General features: G+C 36.3%; 1 protein-coding gene across 3 annotated transcripts in view; it reads left to right on the forward strand.

Annotated features, from left to right (window-relative positions):
- The window catches only part of DENND1A (DENN domain containing 1A), a gene marked incomplete at its 3' end in the record, with an annotated part of 220,596 nt that overhangs the window by 10,940 nt on the left and 183,265 nt on the right, over nucleotides 1-26,391 (forward strand). For all 3 annotated transcript variants that reach the window (XM_082327588.1, XM_082327589.1, XM_082327590.1), the window contains exon 3: nucleotides 26,367-26,391. This exon is cut by the window's right edge and continues 19 nt beyond it. In XM_082327588.1, the coding sequence (XP_082183714.1) occupies nucleotides 26,367-26,391 (25 nt within the window). The remainder of the gene's footprint in view (nucleotides 1-26,366) is intronic.

Genomic DNA, 26,391 nt, shown 5'->3' on the forward strand with positions numbered 1-26,391 from the left:
CTTTATGCATTTTAGTGCTGTGTAGTTCTGACAGTAGGAGAATTTCTACCTTTCCTTATCACTTATATCTAAGGAGGCCATCAGCCTCACTAAATCCAGGTGTATTGCTTTTAAAAAAAACTACAACCAAACAAGAAGTTATTAGATTTATTGTGATTATTTTGGAGGTTTCACTGATATGAGTTAACCTTGCTTCAGGAATTAAATAAAATAGAGCCTCAAAAATCATAGATAGCGGGGAATAATAATACAGCTTATTGCCCAGCAGATACTGGTAGTATATTCTGGACATCATCTATAATTGCATTAGTTTTGCCTTTCTGCTGTGATACTTAAATAATTAAGTATGACTTGGGAGAAAGAGTAGATGTATGTTTTAGTTGACATTAATTGTTATAGCACTTCTGAACACTACATGCAAGGTTTAAAGTCTACCATTGGTTTTGTGAGCATACTGCTTTATGTTATGTTTTACTGTTCACCCTAGTCAAAGAAAAATCTTTAAAACCAAACTTTGTTTTCAGTGCTTTTTATACTCAATGATACCAAAATCTTTGCAGCAGAGGATGTCTGTGCTGTTTGTTTCATCACTGATGTAGCTGGTGCTTCTCAAACTCAAGAAGCTAAAAGGGTACCCATTTAGATCTTAGCTGGAAATGCTAAGTTCTCTGGTGTTAGGGCAGTGTGTGTTCCATAAAATAGCACATTCCTAAGCAAATAATGTTGGACGTTCTAAACTGAAGCTACAGATTACAGTTTTAACTTATTTTAATAAGTTTTGATGATAAGTCTGTGTCTTTGGTGCATGATCTTCTCTCATTCATTGCAATTGTTACATGGCGGTGGATAATTTGAGAGTTAAATAGATGCTTTGTATGAAATACTACTATTTTACTGGATTTCTTTTCCCATTTTTAAACTTCATGTAAAGGAAGGGAAAATGCATTTTATGAGATTGTGAAGTCCTTCTAATGGAGGGCTTGCATATTTGTCATGGCATCTCCTAATAGTAAAACTTCACAGAAATCGAGGTAGTAAATTACAAAGAACTTGTATTGTTTCTTTTACAAGTTATAACTGCTTAAGTCAGCTTAAGCACTTCTAGAAAGTCAGTTCTATACTATTGCCATATTGTATGCTTGCAGGTAGAGTGAAGTGCATTGGAACGGTGTTGTTTTTTTTTTTTCTTTAAACCCCAGCTAAAAGATTGGCTTGGATTTTTTGAGATGCAGAAGTGGAAAGAATCTACTAGCAATTTTAGTTTAAGTACCTCTGTAAAGAAAGTGAAAACATACTAACTACTTAAGAAATCTCTCTTTTAATTTTCAAAGCACTTTATGATCTTAAAACTGCTGCAGATCATTCATCAGAAATATGATGTGACAAATTTAAGGATCTTACTGGACCTCGGCCAAAGATCCTCTCTTGTTAGACGGGGCTGTGAGGAGAATTGTAGTCTAACTGTCAAACTGTTCATGTAGAAAAAGAGAATTTGTTAGTCTAAAGTAGCCGATCAAAATAGTCTCTAAAGTATGAACATTTGAAAGTAAATGCTCACAAGAGTAAGACACCCTCCCTACACCCCTGTCTGGGAGGACGTATCATGCTTTTGTATGGGGGTTTTGTGTTCTCGCCAAAGCAGACATTACAAAGGTATGTCAAATCTATAGCTTTACCATGTAGTGTGCCAAAAGGCCTTTCTCTCCAAGGACCTCATCTTTCATCTTTTTGTGAGTGTAGCATAAATTTTTGCTGTGTGTTCAAGGAAAAAGCTAAAACGGTTTAGTACAGCTAAAGGATTTCTTTCCTTTTTTTTTTTAAACCATGGTAAGTTAGAAGCCTAAATGCGATAGCATGGACAAAGTGTAAGTGCGTTAGAGTTTAACAAATGTTCACTGGATTGGTAAAGGAAATGTAGTTTATACTACTTCTTTTATGACAGAATTTAAAAGGTCTTGCTGTAAGACTTGCCATGTGCTTCTTTCTTTTCTCGCAAACATACCACTAAGTTGAAAAGGGAGATGAATCTTAGAAGGAAACTATTAACTCTGAGGGAGTTTATCATTGTTTGAGAGAAAGGATGAAATTTGCATTTGAATTGGCTCTGAGAGTAGCATGTACTACTAATCTTGTTCCTACTAGAAGCTCGTGAGTAGTTTAAGTACTTCCTTCTTTACTTTTCATGTTCTAGCCTTGTGTTGTAATAGCTCTTTCCCTCCCCCACTTCCCAGTAGATCACAAATGTTATAACTTAAACTAATCGAAGTCCTTAACTCTACTGGGAGAAGTCATGATGTGCTTGGGCCCTAACATTATTCCACGGTTGTCACTATGGTTTCCCTGATAGGAGTTTCACAGGTAGTGAAATCTAGCAGGTTTCTGCCTCTGCAAAATAGACATACTGCTACTCCTTATCATTATCTTTTTATCATATGTTGTAGTTTTAGATAATAGAGCAGTACCTCCCATGGAGATGAAGTATTTTCTTGAACATAAGGAAAGTTACTGGGGTAGGGTTAAGTTAAGAGGTGGTCATTCAGAAGTTTGTAAACCTCACTTGTGCATCTCTTGGAGCAACCTTTATTTTTTAAGGTGAAAACATTTTGTTGGTTGAAGTTTGCCTGTTCTGTATTGAGAAATAGATAACATACTGAAGGTTTAGGAATAATAAAGGGAGTGCAAAATTTGGGTCTTTTTCCATTAAATAAGGGCTTTCTGTTGAACATGTGCTGTAATTCAGGTATCACAAGTTTTCCTATCCCATCTTTATGGTGTTATGTTGCTACACCTAACTTCCTAAAGCAGGATTGGAAAAGTAACCAAATCTAAGTGGATAGGTAGTATTTGGGAATTCTAATTCTCCTAAGCGACTGCTTTGTTTTTCTGTTTCCATTTGATTGTTTTTCTTCTAAGTGCAAACAAGGTGGAAGATTTTCACAAAGAACTTACTAGGACTGCAATGTTCAGATCAAGTAAGTAGCCCTGTCTGAACTGTTTTGTTTGAAGACAGTTCACAGTTTAGCTTTTACAGTATAAATGAAATAAATAACTCCATTTGAAGAGAAACTCACTTTGTGGAAAAATGTTAGAATCTGTCACATTGCAATTCATCATAAATTTTACCACGTTTTTTAGGTGTGTTCTTAGTTGATGATACTAGATTTAATAAAACGCCAGAATGTTAATATCAAGTATAACTGAATGTTCTTCCATTTCTCTAAGTTATTTTGTGGGAAGAGATCTGTTTGTCCTTTTTGCTTCATGCTTTAACTACTGTCTACAGTCTTTTCTATTTCACAAGTATTTACTAGTCTGCACTATATTGCTACTGCTGGCACTGTTTAACTAGACAGAAAAATTCAGCACAGAAAGTCTCACTCAGAAGACTTTAAACTCTTTTGTTGATTTATATTTTTTTAAAGGAGCTTGACATCTTCATCAAGTTCACAGTGGGCCTGCTTTGTTTGCTTTCTCTTGAATGCTTGATAAGATTTTTCTTCTATTGTTTTGTGCAGCAAGGACAGAACTTGCCATGGCTGAGGTGGTTTTTTTGTAAATCCACAATATGGTCATTGTCTGCTGCTGAATAATTGTGACTGCTTTTTGTACAACCAGAACTAAGGCTTTGGCTGTGAACAGATTCCTTCTTAGCGTGAAAAGAGACTAATCCATGTAAATACAGCCCCAAAATAAAGCTTTACAGAAAAAGGGAAAGGCTGCTAAGCAGGAGGGCAGAGGTCAGCAATTTAACCTTTAACCTAACAAATAAGAAGCATGAAAGTTCCCGAATTGGTTTACAAAGGCAAGCTCCTGTGATCTGTCAGTTTTTCTTTTCATGATAGAGTTGGGTGAGAAAACTGACTGACAGCTAGTGCCTTTTTAACTGCAGGTTGAAATTAACTGCTAAACTGAAACTTTTTTAGGGAGGTTTTTTAGCGATTTTAAGAAATTATTTTCATTCACTAGCTGTACTTACAGTTTTCCTTGAATTTATAGAGGAGTTTGAGTGGTTGTTCTTTTTAAAGAGTTCTTGAGAGACTCAGTTTAGATACCAAATACTGCTGAAACATTTAATATTTCAGCACTTGAAGCATTTAAGACTTTGATGAAGCACTTGTTGCAATTAACTCTGTTAATGTGCTCCTTTAAGAGCAGGGCTGTTATTCCAATAACTGCAAAGAGATTGTACTTTCAATAGAGTCAGAAAGTTGTTGTTACAGGCTGTGTGTGTGATTTTATTTAAGGGAGTAATTTTAACTTCGGTTCATTCTCAGTCACAACATTTTCCAAGGTGGTTTGTTTTTGTTTGTCCTTATTTAATCACAACAGGTAATCTCATTAATGAGTGTTAACGTTTGCTTAAAGCTTAATGCATCTGGAATCAGCTGTTACTCTAGATATAGATGTTTCTGTAAAGAACTTTTAATTAGAGTGTCATTCAGATGAAAAAGAAACAAAGAAGTAATGACTTTAAAGTAGACTCCCTGTAGATTAAGAATGGCGATTTGGGGTTTTTTTTGCCTGATGTTGTGAGCACTGTCCCAGAAGTGACTGACATTTGGTCCATCCACGGTTGTACTGATGCTTCCTCCGAGTATCTTCAATAGAAATATTGGAGTTTAGAAATTGTGTCCGTGTTTAGTCTGTTGCCACGTAGATCAGTAATTCTACCCACAGCACTACTATAAGTTTAACGTGCAAGCAAAGCAAATTTGGTAAAGCAAAAGATGAACTAGATTTATTTTTATTACTGGTTCTTTTTGTTTTAGGTAGTTCCTTGCAAAAAGAGAATGTAAACTCTAATTCAAAAAGAGGCCTATCAGAGTGCCCGAGGCAGTATTGGTCTGCTTCTCTTTGGTATGATATTTTTTTGTCATGAACAAAAAGAGACATTGTCAGGTTTTCTTGTGATTTTTTTTTGTTGGTTTTGGGTTTTTTTTGTTGGTTTTGTTTTTTTTTTCTTTAAGATTGAAATAAAGTTAGAAAGAAAGATGATTTGAGGTTAAATTATTATCAAATAAGTGTAAAATTAATTAAAGACTACTGTTTTACTTCAGCAAAAGTACGTGGTTGTAAAAAACCCAACCCAAACGAAATCCCAAACCCTCCTTTTGTGCTACCGGAGACAAGGCTGATCCTGCAGCGTACTACGTGCAGTGCTGTAGCATGCTGATTCGCAGGGAAGGGCCAGTGCGTGGCACGCTTCCCTGTAGCAGGGGTTGTGAATAACAGGGGTAAGACACATTTTAATCACAAAGAACTGTATTATGTTCTTTAATATCCTAACATACTCATTATCTGTGAACAAGGTATATCGCCTGCTCTCCACTGGATTCCATCATTGGAGAGGGAAGAAGGAATGGTAAGGGAATGCTGCTGAATCCTGACTGATGAGTAAGGAATTTTTTGGCCCTGCTGGGGCTACCAAGTTTTGGTAAACCATTTGTCAAAATTCCAGATGCTGAAAGATTATTGGCTCTTAGGAAGATTATTTTTATGTCTTTTTTTAGATGGAAACAGCTTTCAATGTACTTTTTAATAGGGCTTATTTCATAGAAGAGTGGGAAAGAAACCAAGGAAGTTGAACTGCAGTATTGAGTATGATAAGGTTGGATGGAGAGGTGGGAACAAACAACTGATAGTGATAGTCTGTTATCTGGGAAGGGTTATAGTCTGGAGAGTTCATTTGTTTGTGCTTCCCTAGTGATTTAAAAAAAACCAAACAAACAACCGAACAAAATCCTCAAAACCCCCAATATTTAAATTGGTTGTGATTTTTCTGAACTCTTCCATGACTGGCTATTTGGAGAGTAATGTTTTCTAATTTGATGAACTAATTAGTAAAAACAAATGATGCATACTATAGGCAGTCAAATAATATAAGACCGTGTAGAAGTACCCTGTAGAACATCATAATCTGGGTGGAAAGTGCCACCATTAAAAGATGAGGAGCAGGAGTGAAAGGTCCCGTTTACTGTGCCAAAAATGTGTGGTCTGCCCTAGACTTCATCAGCCATTACAGTACATACAGCGAAGGAAGGAATGGAGGGGGAAAAAAAAAAAAAAAAGACCTTTCAGTGAGTACTTTTACAGCACTATCTTGGATATTGTAGCCAAAAGAATTTCCACGCTTAGAATTTGTGTTAGGATTTTAAATGGTGGTGAAGGGAATTACACTCGCAACTCCCATTGCATTTTACTGGGATTAACTGAATCCCATCTTTAGTTCCTTTGAAGAGTCATTTATGTTGAAACTACATAGTTATGAATATAAGTAGTGGTAACATTACCTTTTTTTTTAGTTGATTCTTACATCATTTTATCTCTTCATTTATGTCTAGTTGACCTGTACGATACTTTTGAGATCTTCTGTTCCAAAAATTCTGAAACCAGATCATCGCTGTGTGGAAAAACACCTATCAAAAATAATTAATACAGACTCAAATAAAATGCTAAAATGTGAAGACAAAGTAGCTGAATAAGTATCACAGTATAGGTAGGCAGTAGAATCAGGCTTCTGACTTTTCATATTTGTAAGCTTCCTATTTGACTTAATGTTATTTAAATCATGTGCTTTGTCTTTTTGTGAATATGGCACTAGGACAGTGTGAGCAAGGAGGGAAAGATACCAGGATATGAGAAGGAGCTCAGGCAGAACAGAAATGGGCTTCTGCGCTCTCTTCAGTGGGCAGTTGAAGAGATGGTAGAACAGGACTGGCCTGTGGTGAAGAGCAGGATCAAATTGTAATAAAACATGGCAGAGTAACACCCCCCACCCCTCCCCCTGAAAAAACCAAACCAAGACAAAATACAACCCCCAAAACTTTCCTTTGCATTAAGTATAAGATTTTCTTCTAAAATTGCTCTTTGCTTTCACCTAAAGTAATATCTGATTTTATCTGATACTTGCCTGTTGATCATTCACTCAGTTTAATTTGAAGAAGAGTTTATCAAACATATTAAAAAAGATTCAGTAGGGTAAATAATTCTCTATTAAAGCTATAACCTACGTCCAAAAATGCATAAAAATTCATACTTACAATTACCACAGACTAATGTATTGATCTCATCTCATCCCATTTTATCTAGAGGTGATATTTGCACATGGAAAAATGTTATAGATATGTTTGTTTTGCTTCATTGTGATTAATGTCCTTCTACACTAAAGATGTTATGCTTGTCCTGTATATTTGTTGCTTTTACTTAATGGCTTAAATGCCTTACTTGTGTTTGTGATAATCTATCATCATCTTTTGTACACAGTAGTGTTAAAAATTGTTTTGATTATGGTTTGAGAAAATGTACTTGTAAATTATTCACTGAAAATACATACCACTTCAGTGCATCGTAGATTCCGTCAGTACTATGTAATTAAATAGCTCTTAAAGATATTTTCTGCTGGAAAGAATGTTAGCATGTTAAAACAGAAATATATAGCTTTGTGTGTACCTTGGCAGTATTCATAAGCAAGAATAGATGTAGTGAGTAAATAGAATTATTTAACTTGTTCAATATTTTATTCTTTAATGAACTGTAGAGGTAAAAAGTAGCAGAATCTCACAATTTGCCATCTCTCTTGCATGGAGATTGCAAAAATCATGCTTTGTTGCACTTACAAATACTAAATGTGGTATCCAGTAATACACTAATTACAGTGTTTTACATTTTGATGTATTTCTTGATTGCTTTACTTTACCCCGGATACGGGATTAGGTCCTTCACTATATCATCTTAAAGCAATTCTGTATCTAGACTAAATCCTTAGAATACAGTGGGTATCACATGGACAATTAAAATTGAGTATTGACATGTTTTTAAAATAGTCATACATCTCAATTTTGTTTATCTCAAAGTTTTAAAACCTAATGACCTCATTGCAGCTTGACTATAATTACCATGTTTAAACTTCTATGCATTTTTTAGTTTAAACAGCCTTTGTGTTTTTTTTAAACCAAAAGAAAATTAATGAGAAGAGACAAAGAGACATCAAAGAGGTTTTCCCTCTGATTGCAGTGTTAGAAGTTTTGCCTGAAAATAGGTTACATTTCTTCTGTTTTCAGCTGAATCCTCATTAACTTTACATTTTAATGATGTCCAGAGCAAATTATACGATTATGGTAGATGCCTTAAAGGGAAGCTTAAAGGACACCTTTTTAATGTTTGTTTCTTTATTGGTGGCAGTATTTGCACCAGTATTATAAACAGTGTTGGAATACTAAAAGTAATCCCAAAACATATCAGAAATATCTTCCATTTTTACCATATATGTAGTATAAGTATCTTTAATATTTAACACAAGGGGAGCATGTTAGGGGGATATCTTCATCTTTGTAGAAGAAAAATGTAAATCATGTCCTTTGAAAGAGTTTACAAATCACTTCTGCATCTTATGATCAGTTTAATTTATAATGATAAAATAAAACAGAGACAGATGATGTAACAAAGCCACTGAATTGTTTTATTTTCTTGAACCTTCAGTGGAGAAGATGATCAAAATGTTAGTAAAGTGATAGTTTGTATTTTACAATGACATAAAACATTATTGGGGAAACTCGGTGGAATTTCAATTTCTTCCATTTAGGGGAACACTATTAGCAGCAGTTCTGTGTTCTAGTGTACCTCTCCTACTAAAAATTAAGATTGTATAATTAACTTTTTAGATGAAGAATCATGTTTTATCAAATGGGACAACAAGAACTTGTATTTGGTACACCTTAAACAAAGTTAACTGAAATTTGCAATAGCTTGAATGGAAGTTGGACAGCTGAGAATCCAGGTAGTTGAAGATAATCTTAGTAAACATACCTTAAAAAATAAAATAAAAATTGCACCCACTCCCCCCAAAAGTATAGCAATTCTATGTTAACATTTTTTTCTGCTTCCCTTCTTCCCCTCACACCTTTGCCCCACGGAATGATATGTCATTTCTGACTGTAGCTCAATGAAAAGTTAGACCAAAAGGTCTTGTTAAAAGTGAGGTCTTCTGTTTCCCTGTCCTGACATTTGGCATCTATGTTTTATGAATAGAACCTTTGATTTTCTTGTGCTGCACTTTAATCAATAAACTAAATTTTTGGGAGGTGGGATTACGGCAAGGGGGTGGGAAGATGGAAGAAGTAGGAATGTCCCAAAGCTCGGCTAGGAGGTAGGACTCAAAATCCAACTGACATAGTGAAATGTTATCATCTAAGATCTTAAAGGCCAGTGCTTCATGACTACATTGCCATGATAGAAGTCAATTTCTAATTAATCTCTGATTATTCCTATAGATACGGATCTGCTTGGCATACGATTTCCCAAAATTAATGTCCTGCATCTGTATGTTCAGTATTTCAGATCAGTATTTCTAAAAAAGATTCTTCACAATGGAAACAGTCTTTACTGCTTGTTCTTAATAAATTCAGCCTCCTCATATGTTCCAGACTCTTAATTCCCGAATGACTGGCTGTCCACTGTAGTGTTGACCAAAGTCTGGTGTTGCTGTTCGTCTGCAGGTCTGTGTTCTGTAGTTGAGTGGAACTGCAATTGCATACGGTCATCATGCTATAAGATGTTCTTGAGAGCTCAAATTTGTAATCATGACTATCAAAATAATCCTTTTTGTCCTGAGAATTCCACCTTAAGGGTGCTACAACTTTTTCATCTGGTCTTCCACTGAAATTTGTATAGCGTTTTAGTGTCTTGGCATATGTACACATAGCTGTTACGTAAATGAAATTTTCCCTTTTATTTTGAACTCAAATAAATACATTTTTGCTAAATACTGGCTAGTTGACTACTTCGTTATTGATTTAGACTACTGTGTCTTGATAGAAGCATTTGATATGTCCATCAGTAATAAATAATTGAATAATGCAAGAGTCATTAGACAAAAAGAAAACTGAACTTAACCTTTCCATTTTAGTATGATTCTTATGTATTCTAGTTTACATTAATAAATTTCCTGTAGAAACTGTTCAAAAGTCTAAATTGTCATTATTGTCTAGGAGTTACGGCAGACCCAAACTGCGCATCCAGCTTGGTGTGTGTGAGGTGATCTCTTGTTAGAAAATGGGTTTAAGTCTTTCAAATGTTTGGCGCTCTGTAAGCTTGAAAACAGCTTTCAAAAGTGCTAGTTTAAGTTCCTAGTTTATCTTAAATCTTTTAGCTTTGATCCCTTCTAATGTAACTTTAGTTTGAAGATTGTATCGCTGAAGAAGAAAAAGTTGAGTGCAGTTTCCTGCCTCTTTCTCACCTTTATTTTGTAATTATCAGAGAATTTACAGTAACTTAATCTTTAGTTGAGATGCGTAATAAAAATACTGATTAATAAGCTCTAGCTGACAGAAAGATGTGTATGTTATTCTTATTTCCTTGGCATGCAGCGTTTTGTATAGAATGATATTAGCACTAAAAACCTGAAATGTTCTTCCTGGTAACTTATTCTGCAAGCATTTGCAGTGTGGCTATTTCCAGCCAGTTAGGTGTTAATGATAGTGCAAGGCTGAAACATTCCAGTCATTCATACGCCTGTCCTCCCTTTCTCATGTGTGTTTCTTTGCTCGGTGTTTTTGCCTTATTTCTTTTGCTTTGTTGTGGTCAATTCAGTCAGTATAATAGCAAAGACATTGGCTTTTTTTTTTCTTTAATAAAGAGTTATGTTAGAGATATACTATAACAGAGAGAAGAGCTATTTATGTCCTAAGCTATTGATTTTTAATTAATGTTGCCTGGGCTCATACATGTTGGCAGAATTGCTAACAGCTTGTGGCATTTTTTAATTCACATCTTCTTTTTTGGTATTTTGACAGTGTCATTCATATCTCATGAAAAAGTACCTCGTCAGGTTAAATGTGTTAAAACACCGAGGGGAAAAAAAAAAAAAAAAAAAAAGGGCTGCTTAGAAACCTTGATCCATTGCCAAAGTATTTAAACAATTTAGTGTTTTGGTTTTCTAGCTCCAAGCTGCTTCTCAAATCCCTTGCTAATTAATCCAGTTAATTCTTTGTAGACTAACTGTATGCAGGGCTTTTTCTTGTGCTTCTATTGCCGAGAACCCTGTTTTGTTTGAAGCAAACCTAAGCTCTGTTGTAAAGGTTGTAGTAATAAAGTGAGTACTTGCAGATGTAAATACAGTGTTTTGAGCCTTTTTAAAAGGAGTTGTGTTTGTGTGTGTAACTTCTGATTTAATGTTTCATGTTTAAAAATTACGCATGTATGCTTGTATAAAAAGATGGAGAGAACTTTGTCGTTAATTTGATCATTTCAGAAAAGGCAGTAGAGCCTCTGTGGAACAATTATGGCATGAAGTATTAGTGTTGCGATATTACAATTAGTGATATACATTTATTTTTCAACAAGTAAATTACTGTAAATGCTGTTCACTTCTGTACTCCAAAATGGATGATTTGATATAGGGCAAATAAGAGAGTTTAATAGGAAGGAGAATTTTTAGAAATGACCTGTTGATACTTTGAATTCTCCTGATTAGAGTACAAAGGTGGAATGAATTCAGAACTGGAAAAAGCAGCTAGGGAGCAGAGAGCTTAGAAGCCCAATTAGGCATGGTATGAGATAACGAGAAAAGAGTATACACTCCTCAAGGTGTGCTTGTCTGTGATAAAAGCTGCTACAGCTCTTGAGCTTACTTCTAGTTTTTAAGATTTGTTGAAAACTGCTTCCCCTCCATCATACTGCTTGCCAGTGCTGAGCATATCATTGTGTGCGGTAATGCAAGTGTAGCTCTCGCGATCAGTGATGTTTCTACCAAGCAGTATGGGAAAAATGCCTGCTCCATCAGCTTTCTCAGTTACTTTGAGAAGTTGCTTCTGAGGACTTACTGACTATAGGACACAGCTTCCCTCCTACTCTGTGTAATACTAGCTGTTCTTGCAAATCAGTGATGATGTGCAGATACGGGAGACTACGTTTGGGCTGCCAGCTGGCCATAACAAGTTACACTCCTCGTTTCCTTAGTCATCCTCAGTAGATTTGCATGTCAGCACAATGGGGGTCGATGGCCATCTGCACTTCAGCGCCTTGTGGATCAACCTGTGGAGAAAAATTGTGCAAGTGGATTCAAGTTGCATTTTTAGATTACCTTTGGAGTCGGTAGTGAAGGAAAAATTTGTTTTCAGCAAGTCTGCTTCTAAGGCTGGACAGATTGAAAAGAATTGGCAGAGCTCTTGAAAAAGTCTGAAAACGTAGTTGGGAGTTTGGTGTGTAATAAAGCTGAGCAAGGAAAAGAGAAAGGAAATGAATGAAATCGCTAGTTTTATATACAGCTGATTTCCAGGGCTGGTGATTAAACGAATATAACATGATTATGAAATGTTCTTGCTCAGAACTAGACTAGCCCACTATCTCAGGAGTGTCTTAATAGCTGGATATGTACTATCACGCATCTTGGAAGTATCAAATATCTTAAAATGTTCCCAGTGCATTTCTATTTTGCAGTTAAAAATCCTTTTGATACCCTTGCCTTTTCTACAGTAACAAAAATGTTACAAAATTTTTTAGGGTGACACTAGATTTCCTGTCTAGTTTCACTGAATATCATCAAGCTCCTCTTTATATGAAACCAATCATTCTTCAGGCCGATAATACTGCTTTAAATGTGCTAAACTTACTTTCTTGGAGGCCTTTTTTTTAATTATAGCATCACACATGGCATAAAGTGAGCTTTGTTAATAGTAGCTGAAAGCATTGCAGGTACGAAATAGGTCAATACTGCGAGTGTAAACACACCCGCAATTCTCTTGCAGTGCTTGATGCTGTCCAGTTAATGAACTTCACTCCAAAAGAGAGAAGTCATTCTGAGTAGCTGAACACTCAATGATTTTCTTTTTCTTTCATCTCACGGTCATTAGCTAGATGAGGTGTATTTTTCTGCATTAGGACCTCTTTCCCCCCACCCCCACTAAGTTTTGAATACTGTTCCAGAAGTTCAACTTCTGTCATCAACACATCTGACTCCACAGAAACCTTTTGCAGGAGAGTATATTGAATGCTTTTCCTGTCTTTACAAACTTTCCTCTCATTTATTGCTTCAGTTTGTAGGCTTTGACAAGACCTCAGTGATGCTGCAGCCTTAGTTGAGGCCCACTGTGACCAATCTCGGATATTTTTTTTTTTTTTAACTTGCTTCCAGCTTACTAGCCCTTAGGAATTTTCATTACCATTTTGATAGAATGGGCAGTACTAATATGAGTGATAACTTGAGATGAGCATGTTACATGGCTCATGCTGAGACAAGAAGGTGCAATTGAGTATTGATGGGTACAAGGCTAAGTTCTGAAGTGTATCAACAAAATAATTATTGCTATCTTTTATGTATGATCTTGCATGCCTTAAAACTTAGGAGTGAGTTGGTGACCACTGAAACTATTGGTCAGTTAGGATCATTTAATACCATAGCTTTCTGTAGTTGTAAATGCATTAAGCATGAAGCTCTAAGGATGTGTACGTTGTTGTAGAAACCACAACCGTAGTATTACTTATACGATAATGTCTCACCAAAAATGGTAGGTAGGTTTGGCTGTCCTTTATTGATAATGAAACATATATGAATCAGTTTCATTGTATGAGAGGATATATTTTACTATACATTCCAAAAAGTATTTCAGTTAACATCTCCACTAAAGCAAACAATAGAATTAAGAATGGGATTTTCAGTTTCCTGTGTCACAGTTTTGTCTTTGGTAGAATCCGTTTTTTCTGTTTCAATGCCATTTGAATAACTAAAGCATACTGAAATAAACACAGATGCAATAATAGAAATTTTGAAGCCATCAAAACCCAAAATTATTCTGAAGAGCTTGTTTTCTATAAAATCTTGTATTGCTATGCAGGGAGATTCCCCTAAGAGAGGATATTTGTGCAGATCAATGACACAGAGCAGTGTCACTGGGAGCTCGTGGTACTCTACTAAAGTAACAGACGATAACTTTGAAACTGAAAACAGTTGAGACTATCAATATTGAAAGTATGAAAGTAAGGTCAGAGTTTTAAACATTATAAAGTTACATAGCTTGAGGCTTAGAAATCAGTATTCACTGTGGCGTGTTTAACAAAGAAGGTATTCTCTGTGTAGTTTAGGCAATTATACAATTGCTGAAGAGTTGTGGGTTTTGGTTTTTTTTCTTTTTTAGTACAATGCTTCAAGAACTTGTGGTTAGCTAGAACACTTTTGTTCCAAGTGCTTTTTGAGTCAGTTCAGATTAAACCTGAAATGTGATGGTCCATATAACACTGAATATATTTCTGCAGTACTGGTATGTATTTGCCTAATAATATGTCTATCTGAATTTATTATGGTGGGTGAATTTTGGAAAGAGATAAAAAAAAAGTTAGATGACTGTAAAGTGTTCTGTTATACATGGAAAGTGTAGGTTATTAGCAAATTAAAATGGCCATAATATCATTAAAAGTAAAAACAAAAATGGTGAAAATAAAGCAATTTGGAAAATGTTTATAAAACTCAAAGTATTTTCTAGTAATGAAAAGCCTGGTGGTATGTTGGAAAATACTATTTGTTTTCATTAGCAATTCCGTTAGGTTTTGTAAGGTAGTGGATTGATTGCCATGGCCATGTTGTGGTTTTACATGAGTTCCTTGTAATATAGTATTTCTGAAGAGCAATAAGACATTAAAATGTTATTCCTGGCTTTCTTCAAAACAACAAACAGAATTAAAAATTATCTGGTTGACACAGGAAAGTAGGAACTGTGAAATTATGTAAAAATTTCTCTTAAAATTAATTGAATAAGAATTTTCTTGAATGAAAGTGCATATTAATATGCCAGTGTTAGGTATGAATTAAGTTGGCTATAAACTCTCATTTTATCAAATGCAAATCTTTTATTTTTGCTGTAAAAAGCTAGCTTAAAGAAATTGTTTTGGGCTACATATGCTTGAACCTTCAGCAGAAGCAGTAATCTTGGGAAAGCAGATAGGCATACATAAGCAATTTGAAATACACGTCTTGTAAATATTAAAGAGAGTGACTGTTTCTTGTAAAAATGTCAAAACTCTAGTTGCTTTGGTCTTATCTTGCGTAACTTGAGAATCTGCGTTCTGGAAACAGAAGTTAAATTGGCAGATTTACACAATCACTGCTTGTGTCTGGTATTGTTAAACTCTAGATGATGCGCTAACTCTGGATTGATTTTTGCTGCATGCTAGCTACATGTGATGAAGGTCTGTTTATTTTTCTTCCTTTATTGCTTCTGAGACTTAAGAAAAATCTTATCTTGTAAATCCTGCCCTGTGTGGTATTGGCACTTCCAGATTGTCACATTTAAATCGTAGCAGGAAATATTAGTTAACTGTTTCTTTCGTATTTTCAGGACGAGGAGGGCTTGCCAGCTGCTGTTGAAGTGAAGAGGCTGTCACCAGGCAACTCTGCTGTCTCGGAATATAAATACAAAGAGGCAGGAGAGAAACGAATTCAGTATTCATGGCCTGAGCACTTGAAACATATCTCTATTAAATTTATAGAGTGGTGAAAAGGTTACGAGGAAAAAATATTCTGATCAAACACAAATAAATTTTAAAAAATTATTAAAACCAAAAAAGCCTACTTAAAGTAGGTGTTCCTATTCAACTTCTACATTTAAAGTCTTTTGTATAATTGTTATGGGCAGCCTGTAAAATGTTCAGAACGCTTCGTATTTAATTTTGTAAGCCAGGCTTTGTGGATTTCTTGAACATTGAAGTAGGATGTTACCTAATTGTATTTTTTGCAAGTGTTAGCTGCTGTATAATTTGCTGACTGAAATTACAGGGGAAAAAAATAATTAAAACCATAATCCATTCAAAATTTGCTCTTCGCAGGCCTCCTGGAGTTTGGCTTAGATTTCCAGTAATACTAAATTTCTGGGTTGGTTGAAGAACAGATGGTTATGAAGAGAAATATCCCCTTAAGTGCATAGTAAAGCAAACTCAAAAGATTCATCAACCATGCTTTAATGTGGACTTGAGGTATCACCAAAGTAATTAACCATTGCATATAAAAGATCTGAAGACCTCAAATGAAGATGGGAGAAACATGTAACAAACAAGACTTGAAATAAGTACTTTTTTTTGTCTTCTGTTTTTGGTCTCTTATTTTAGCTTTAACTCTATCCTATGCATCCCCTTTTTATAGTTCTAGCTTTAGTTATATCAGTATCATCAGTTTAAAAATTAATCCGGACTGAAAGTTTTCTGCTCTTCTTTGTAAGGAAATAATTCTGAGTTTTCTGATCACTGAAGACATCTTACACTTTCTAACGTCTCCTTATTCTTATAGTTTAGAATGTTAGTAGAAGAGAAATTAATCTGTACTGTTTTACAGCTGATTTTTTTAAACTAATTTCTTGGTATGGATGAAACAAAAGGAGTTAAGGATTTAATATGGAGGTAATTCCCCAACCATATTGAACACTCTGTGCTTGCAACACAACTGTTTCACAACTTCCATTAAAAGAATTGGTAAAGTTTTGATTAAACCTGGCACCATTCCATATCAGAATCCAAGAGAGTAAATAATAGCAGCTGAAGATGGAATGTGTTACCTTACAAAAGGATCTAACTAACTTTTCCAGTATCCTTTTACTTATCATTTATCAGATCTTGACTCTACTCATGCATTTTCTTCAGTCCATTGCGTCTTGATCTGCTCCTGTTACAACTTTAACGCTGTGGAAGGGAAGAGCTGATCTTGTTCCTTGGGAGAGGGATGAGTGACTTGATACTACAGAAGAGATTTGAAATAAAATATAAACTGAACTGACTCTTCAGTTTTTGTGGTTATGTTTGCGTTAACATTTAGATTGGAGCTAACTTCAGTGTTGTTTTGATTGGGGTTTTGTTTGTTTGTGTTTTTTTTTTTTATTCTCCAGCATTTGTTTATTTCATGATATTTTAGCTCTTCAAATGGTATGGAAACAAAAGAACAGGTTCTTTCAAAGCTGTAATGGTGCCAAAGGAAACTGGAAATACCGTTCTTAACTCTACTACTTTTTTGTAGTGGAATGTCCGTGTGATGCTAAATGCCTTTTAAGTGGCAAGCTGGACAGTTCAACAACCTGACATGACACCAAAAACTGATTAGGACTTGCTGAGAGGAAACCAATGTAGCTTCTTCTTTCTGTAAAACACAATGAATGTTTTTCCTGTCGTCTTATCCAAGAAGTGAGTGTTGTTTCCATTTTGCACTGATTGTACTTTAGTTTTTTAACAGGATTGTAAAATGAATTTAACAAAGACCCCTTTAGATGGGAAGTTGGTTTGGATGCTAGAAGTGGTGAAAGTCTCATATTTAAGGTTTACTTTATGGGTCATAAAGCTGCAGGTGGACTAATGCGTGCACTGGAAAACTGAGGTGGGGAGATCAGTTAGGAACCCAGCCACCTCAGGTGGACTGACACATGAGGGCAGCTTTGGCGACTTCTGCCAGTTCTTGTGTCATTTGAATTTTGAAGATCATTCTCTTTATTCTGGAGAACTGTATATAGCCTTAAGTAAAAATCCGTGATGAAGTTGTAGCTTAACCTGCTTTATTTTGGAAGGATATTAAAAAAAAAAAAGGTACTGCTGAACACTGCCTAGGAAAGTTTTGCTCCTCACTGCCCCTCTGGCTCTTGATGTGTTAATAATATAAAACAATTATGGAAATCATAGTGATTTGCTTAATCTGTTCTGGTTTTCTCTCTTCCTTCCTGTTTCCTATGATGTATATTTTATGTTGCCTTTGCTCTCAGTCTTTCTCGCTTTTGGATCATTTTACTCAACTCTGAGCAGCATTTCATGTGTGAGTTGCAAACCTTATATTCTGTTTCTAGATTAAGCTATTGTGAAAAGCATTTTCATGTTACCAGTGAGGTTTTTGGCACTTGCAGGGCAGACTTCCAAATGTTCTGTTACGAGAGAGAGGCAAACTTGCAAGTCTGTTTTTTATGGCGTTAATGTCAATGGGCTCATTTGAACAGCAGCTGATGTATACAGTACTTGCTAGTTCACACAACTGGTGATTGCACATCATTCAGAAAAACTTCAGTAACTGAGAACGATAGGTCAGTGTCCTCTTATTTATGCCTAATTTGTCACAAAGATGCAGACTATATCCTAGGAATGGAATATTTGTTTGAAATGTGATCTGCTAGGTGAATGGTTTCATTGCATACTATTCTCATGTGGCTTGTATTTTTGAATATTGAACCTGCTATGTATGCTTGCTATGCACGTTGGTACTTTGGGGTAGCTTCAGTTGCATGCATTGTGTTGCTGGCAGGATTTTTGTGTGTGTGGTTTTTTTTTTTTTTTTAGTATAGTTTGTAAGACATTCTTATAGAATTTTCTTTTACATCTCAGTTGTTTTCTGACTTGTACACTTTTAGGATAAGGAGTGCCTTAAGAAGAAAAGATTGAAGTCTTAAAGCTTCACATCCAGAAAAACATAATTTTTATTCCATACGTATTTTCTGCCAGAACTTGTTCTGAGGTTTCTTGTCTGCCTTCTTGTGTGTGCAGGTTTTTTTTCTCCACCGCCCCCCACCCCCCTGCCTTTTCCCTCCTCCCCTTCTCCCCCCTCTCTGAGATGTTATCTGCATGCTAAGTCTGCAGCAGTTTAGGGGCAAGCAGAAGTGTTCGGCTGTACTGAATACAGGACATCAAGGAGTTTGCAGAGGTTTGGAAAGAAGTTTACGTTACTTTTTAGTTGTGCTGCATAAGTACTATAATGTGTAGTGGGTGTTGAAACTAAAAGTTACTCTGAATGCAATTCCATTTTGTTTTAGAGGGATTGCAGCTATAAAGACCTTAAAGAAGTGAATGAGTTAAATCATTTAGTTAGGGAGGTAAGACGAAGCAATTTTCACTGTTTTTCAATTTGGTATTAGTATATCTGAATGATTTGTAGCCAGTATGGATTAAATTGGCTGACTTATCAGAAGAAACAGGTTAGTATGTATTGGTTTTGTGTGGTTAACTGTGGGAAGTATTTTCTGATAATTTTTTTAAGAACTTCCCTGGTTTTATAATTTCCATACATTTCAAATACAGACCAGTTTGAGTGAGAAGTAATTAAGCATGCCTCTTTTAAAAGCAAAACTCTTCACTTCATGATGTAAGAAAAGTTGAGAGTAAAAGAGCAGCATAGTTACACTAATATGCCATTGTAGCATGTTCCCATCCTGTCATCTGGAAAATTAAATCAGGTTACAGCATGGATTAACATCTAGACTTGTGAGGAGGGGAAGGTAGTGTCTTAAATGCCATGAAATTGAACAATGGGATTATACAGTTCACAGCTAATTTCAATATTCTTCTGTATTTGGCTTTTTGTTGAAGAAGGTTCTGTAGGAAAAGGCAGTAATAGGTTTTAGAACTTGGAAATATTCACATATTTACTAAAATACTAACAATAATAGCTTGCATACGGTTGAGCAATCAATACAATGCTTTACATAATGTGCATAGATGTGAGGTAGAATCTCTGCTACTAGAGGGTAAAACTAATGTGTTAGCAATGAAAACTGTGTTCACCTAGCGTGGAATCGATGGTTTGTGCTATCCATTTGTTGGTACTCTATAAATGCATGGCAAAGAATCAAAATGCTGCTGTGACAGTGCAGAACGGTTTTACTCGTCTGTCACTGAGAAATAGCATTGTCCTTTCTTACCCCTTTTCAAAATAAATAATATGTTCAGTTACAAAATTGTCGTGTATTGTTCATATGAGAATTGATTCAGTAGTTTCCCTCAAAAGCACCTCTTAAAATAGTTGCAGAGGAAACTGCTTCAAAAATAACCATGTGATCTGTTTCGTATGTGTTTTTCCTAACTGGTCCTCCCTAGGACAGGGTGTACATTGTGAGTAACAAGGGCTAGTGGATGTCCAGGCCTTGGGCCAGCCTAGATGTTACGGGCAGCAGCTGCTTTGTACGGAGCGGTATCCTCTGGGAAGAGGGCTTTCAATGAGGTGCATCAGGCTGGTAAGTGAAGCCACTGAACCCCAGTGAAGTCATTCATGAATCTTAGGAAATTCATATGACGTGCCGTTGGTTTAAAAGCTTTTTAAACCTGAGCGTAAACATTAGGAATGAAATTAAGTTGACTTGTTTCTTAGTACCAACAGTTTTAATTTACATTTGTGATGTATATGTATTTCATTGCACTTGCACCCATACAAGAATGGGAGACTACAGATAAGATGGTATATTTTAGCTTTATTTTGGAATGATATTGTTTGTGTACTTTCTGCTTTACACTTGTAACTTACAATTTCTGGTGCTATATTTCAGCATGCTATTAATACTAATGTATGGTTATTTTCCAGAGAAGTTTGTCAGCACTTGCTTTAGGTAGAAACTCTGTGGATCTTGTCATTTTTTGTGAGCTGAAACTACAAAATCAGATGTAATGAAAGATAAACAGGAGATCTTAAATTACCATCAACATACAAGTTCAACCTGTAGCACAACTTGAGTTCATGTTTTGGCATTTGGGAAAAGTTTGGTTTGAGAAGCAGCTCCATAATTCACGTGACTTCTTTCTGTTGTTAACTTTGACTTTGTCTCTTCATCATTTTGCGATGTCTCCTTTTGCTGGCCTCAGCTGAGCTTTTAATGCTTTATAATTTTATAGATGACTGGTGCACTGGAAATCTTCAAGCTCTCTCCTTTGCCGTAACTGTGTAAGAGGCTGGCTAGGATTTCAGTCTGTCTCTTCCCTTGTTCTGATGTCAGCAAATAGATTCCACTCTCCTGAACTTGAAAAAAGTATTTTACATGTGTTTACTTTGGCTGTGGAGTATGAAAGTAGAAAAATATTTGAGCATCGTTTCATTAGAAAGCCTGTTAAGTACCTAGAATGTAGGGATGTTCAGTGTGTTTTGTGTTGCAAAGGGTTTTCTTACTGTCTGGAGATACAGTGGAGCTACATCTGATTCTGTTTGCATGCAGTGCGCAAAACAAATTACCGTTAGTAAAAGTGTTTGAAGTTTTCAAGTTACTTCAGTTTTATAGGCAGAGCTGACAGTCAGTTATGTTCATGTCTTTACCAAGTATTTCACGTGAGTGCTGAAGCATATTTTGCTGATTAAAGCTGAATCCCGAATGCTTGTTTGAGCTACCCTCCTGTATTCCTCCGTTTGTATGACCGTTTTCCCCTGTTCAGGGTAATTTGGATATTGTGTCCATTGTGATTATTAGGCGCCTTGTGCTTATCCTTTCAATGGAGAGCCTGCCCATACTGAGTAAATGTTTTGTAGCTGTTTATATTTCATAAAGTCAGGTGTCTTGAAGGCCACTATCTAAACGTATGTATGTATGTAAATCCTCTTGGTTTAGTGATGGTGCTCCAGCTTCATGGAACTTCATATAATGACCGCATAGAATTTAAACATAATTTTATTGTGTATGTAAGTGTAGGTAAGCGTAGTCGAAAATGCCTTTCAAATGAATATTAGATTAACAATGAAAAATGGATAAAGCGATGAAAGCTATAATAACGACATATGATATAGTTTTTTTCTATTGTGTAGTGTTTTCCAAATAAAGATACTGAAAGTTTAGTAAATATTCCCAGACCATTTAAAAGCTGAAGTGATGGAGCTGATACAATGTTAAATATAAAGTACTTGTAAAAACATGAGGATGTGCAAGCATGTGGCTGCCGGGCATAATTTAAAGGTGGTTTTCTTAACTGTAGGGTTCCAGGTTATATGGATTAGCCGTTCTGATGCTGTTCTGAGATGTGTTATCAAAAGCAGACTGCATACAGACCACGCATCCCGCTGTCTTAACAGGCGTGCGACACCCAGTGCAGTTCCACAAGGTGCTTTGCTCATCCAACGAAGTACATATTGCTGTCATTTCCATTGAAATTGGTGGTTGAGAAATTAAGTTAATTTCACGCATTTCGTGCATTGTGGATGAAATTAAATTTCTCCTAATGTATACAGTTGATTGACATAGGAAGTTTTTATTTATACTGAAGACAGCTTATGAATGTATCGTAGTGCTGTGAAATGCATTTTTTGGATGAAAATATAATTATAGACTGTGTGCTTTGAGAACACGTTCATCTTGAACCTGTAGAAACTGACTCAGGTAGGGACTCTTAATCACAGTCGCATCTTCTTCTAAATCGCGGTGTGGTAATGTTTAATCCCGTGAGGGGAACAGTGCTATCTACCTGAGCATTCAGTTCCCCAAAGCCCAGATTCAGACATTCTCAGTTGCTTAGTCTTGAAAACAACCCAAACTCCTTCATTTGCTTGAAGACTGCACAGCACAGCAAGCATCTGACAAAGTTCCTCCTGTCTTCCTACTGAGCCTTGCGGTGTGTATGTTTTACTGTCTAATTTTAAAGAGGTAGAAATAACTTATCCTTTAGGATATAGATCAATATACAAGTAAAAATGCAATGGTACTAGTTAAGAGATATAGAAAAGACTATGTAACAGCAAAGTAAAAATTATATTGCAGTCAATAAGCTACTATGTGGAAAAGTTGAGAAACTCCCCATTTTCTGTTACTGAATTGCATAAAAGGCCCGTTTCAAGAAGTTCTATTACCTATAGTTTTGTGGGGGTTTGGGTCATCTTTTTGTTTTTTCTTTTCTATCAATTTTCTTCTGTTACTCAGCTCATTGAAGACACAAAATAAGAAACAGATATTCTAAATATTTACTCACAGTTTATGAGTAGCTACTCTGGATGACCTATAGGAAGGGTTCTTAAAATGTGGCATACCTGCATTTTGTGGTATGCAAACCACAGCAGCAAAAGATGATCCGTCCTTGCTGCCTTTTCTCAAGAGAAGGTGGAGGCCAGCCTTCTGCGATTGCAGGTAGCCTGACCCAGCAGCGTTGGCGACGGCTGGCAGTGTCGCCGCTGCTGTGTGAGGAGAGGAAGCCATAGGGATGGACAGCAAAGATCAAAACGTTGCTGCTCTTGCAGCAAGGATATATCGCAATTCTTTCCGTGGCAAGAGCACGTGACAAAGCTTCTGTTTCAGCAGAAATGGTCTTAAGCTAATTATAAAGGTGATCTGATTTTTGATGCTTTGTAAAGATCTTAGTAACCCATGGTCTAATTTTTAACTAGTGCGTGTTACCCGTAAAGAACAAATATTCAAAACCGCATAATTTCTGAAATAAATAAGGAAAATAATTTTGTAGTAGATCAGTTAAACATTTCAGTAACTTTGAAATATCCTCCATTACTGGCTATTGATACCAAAGGATATTACAGAAATGTTGGAGATATACACTCTGATGCAGTGATGGGGGGGGAAGTTATTGTTTGTTACTCTGTATTGGTAATCACCATAACTGCATTTTAATTATGTACCACACTCTGCGTCATAGACAATGGCTGTGAATGAGTCAACGTTGAAAATTTTGCCAAATCCTGTTGAGTGTATAGTCTAGTCAACCGATGCACAAAATGTAGCAGTGCTCCTTGTAAGAGATGAGGACAATGGAAATCTTTTGGTTTGTTGTAAGTTGATTTATTGTAAGGGTGGTGAGGCACGGGCACAGGCTGCCCGGAGACGCTGTGGGTGCCCCATCCCTGGCAGTGCTCAAGGCCAGGCTGGACGGGGCTTTGGGCAACCTGGTCTGGGGGAAGGTGTCCCTGCCCATGGCGGGGGGTTGGAACCAGATGAGCTTTAAGGTCCCTTCCGACCCAAACTATTCTGACTCTTGTGATTTTAACTTCCCTGTGTTAGGGACATGTATGGAACAGGGAGGGTTTTTTCTGTTTGTTTTACGCTGCGTATTCTATGGCAGCTGCTCCGCCTTATTTATCGATGGCACAGAAATTTTTGAGAGGCAGGAAAAAAAAATCCCAAATTTCTGTAAGAATGAACATATTTAAATAAAAACTCTGAATGAAAATTGACATATGTAGACAAAGCTAAAATTGAAACCAGAAGAGCCTAACAAAAATCCTTGGCTGTGATTTTTAAGTTATTTAAGTTGTGTTTTGCTTCATTTTAATAAGCAATGTTCGTAAGGTGGCCTTTGGGACAATAAAAGCACCAGCGTGTATTTGTTTGCCCATGATAACTTTCAGCTACCAGTGCTTGTGAGTGAATCTTAGTATCTTGCAAGGTGGTGCACAGTGCACCTCTGTCTTCTGGGTGGTGATCTTGCTAGGAGCTTTCAGGGTTTGCGTAAATGCTGACAAATAGGTTCTGATAGGCCTTCCTCCATTCCGCTGAGCTCCTGAAACACAGAAAGACTTTGAAGATGCTAAGAAAACAGGAAAAATACATGTTCACACACACACGCACGCACACACACACAGTTACTTTATATGACTGATCTGTTTTGTTGTATTTTTAAGGAATGGAGAATGTGGATTGTGATCTGTGAAGGAATGTGTTTAGAGCAAACACACTGTGACTTTATGTCCCAATTTAATTCCTCATTTCCTTAAAAAATGGTAAATGATAAAATGCTCTGTGTGTCACTGTGTATATATATTTATATTAAGTTTGAGAGCAACGGGTCAATAGAAGTGGTGGTGTGGGGAATGGCAGTATCGTGTTCCAGGCACTGTTACAGATTTCTTAAGCAATATTATGTACTTGGATTTACAAATTTTTTTCTTTCATTGATTTGTTGTTTCTGTGAAATCCGGAAAGTTTAGCCTCAAATAATTAATTTTAAAAATATTTAAGAATATGCGTCATAATAGATGTTGCATAGTTTCATCTTACCACTGGTACTGTGCTTTGGTGACGTATGAAGCCGTATTGTCCTGTTCATGGTTCGTGGTGTGGGAAGGACTGGTCACGCCAGTTCAGCTGTTCACATTCGTTTGCATGTTTGGACACTTAGCTTAGTACGCTTACTGCATATAGGTTTAAGAATTTTCAAACTAAGGCTTTAAAATGTGATCCCTTGCTTTCTATTTCTACTTTGTTGTGTTAATGTAGAAGGGTTTGCTCATATGCATATGTAAAATTTGATATATTGTGTGTGTAATTGTATGCGTGTAATGGCGAAATGTTAAAACCAAGCATATGATTGTCTGGGAAAAGTTAAGCTAGAAAGTTTACTTATGTACAGTCTTGCTGTATTTCTAATGTAAAAAGAATACACCTTAATAAAAAGTTTGCATCTACTAGCAATTGAATCACCAATCAACGGATTTATTACTAAAGTAAACTTTGCCAATGAGAAATCTGGGGTGGGACCATTCTGAAATAACAGCGCGTGGTGCACGTGTCGTAGAAATGACTCTTCCCCTCAAGCCTCCGCTCCAACGCAGCGTAGCAGTAATTGAGCAGTAGAGGTTGTGCATGCAGTGTCGCTCCCTACCTGATGATCAAAATTTGTGGCCACAGTGTACACAGCGTCAGAAATCTGGGAATGGTGTATCCCGGGAGCCAGGCCTCACCCAGCCAAACCCATCGGATTGCACAAAGGGTAGACACCGCGGGGGACAGCAGTAGTTTTTTTCTATGCCTTACGCTTCATTCTGAACTCTTGTGTGATTGTTGTATGGTTTGGTTTTTGTAATTAAAAAAATTCTTTGTAGAGTGGAATCTGATTTTCTCAGCCATATTCCTTTGAAAAATGGATGGCTTTGAAGGGTTCTGTTTTAAATAGGTTGTCATCTAAATAATTTCAATCACAGTATTTTGTTGTTTTATGAACATCTCTAATTAAATTCAGGAAATACTACCATATTATTTATTCTGACAATCCAAAGGAATGAGGATGTTACATCACTCTTGAATGCTTGCTAATCTGAAGCATTAGAGGTTCCAGGGCTGTATTAATTACCTTTTTCAAATTCTGGGTAAATATTCTTTGTTTTCTAGGGAACATACCTTAACATTAATATAAAGTAATTTTGAGAGATTTGTAATCTGGTATCGCTGAAAACATCTATGGAGGTTAATGAACGCAGTGTCTGTAGCTGGCAAAACTAGTTACCTGATTCCAAACAAAATCTAAGTGCATTTGGTAGCCGTTTTCTGGTGACAAGCCTAGTTGGCACGTTGCGGCCAGAGAGATATTGCACAAGGTAACAGCCTAAAGTTCAGTGTAGCACCAGGACATCTCTTATAAAATCAATTATATATAAATATATATTTACATACAGATGTGTGTGTGTGTATATGCATGCATATGTACACACAGATATTCATGGTTTCACGTGTTCTGTATGTGTATGTTTTATATCCATTTTTTGTCTTTCTGGAGGAGGGTAAAGGGAGAGCCTTGAAAAGTCCTTCCCTGCTCTTATCAACATAGCAGCCTCAGCTGCCCTCCTTGGATCCCCTGCCAGGGTTGCTATCATCTTCTGATCAAATATTAATGTGTGATTCTCTGCTTGCTCACTAATCCAAAGCCAATTAATATTATCTGTCAATTATTTACAGATCCTGAGGTGCGGAGGCAATTCCC

This window comes from Platalea leucorodia (genome assembly GCF_965183815.1).
Source record: "Platalea leucorodia genome assembly, chromosome: 15".
NCBI classification, from domain to species: domain Eukaryota; kingdom Metazoa; phylum Chordata; class Aves; order Pelecaniformes; family Threskiornithidae; genus Platalea; species Platalea leucorodia.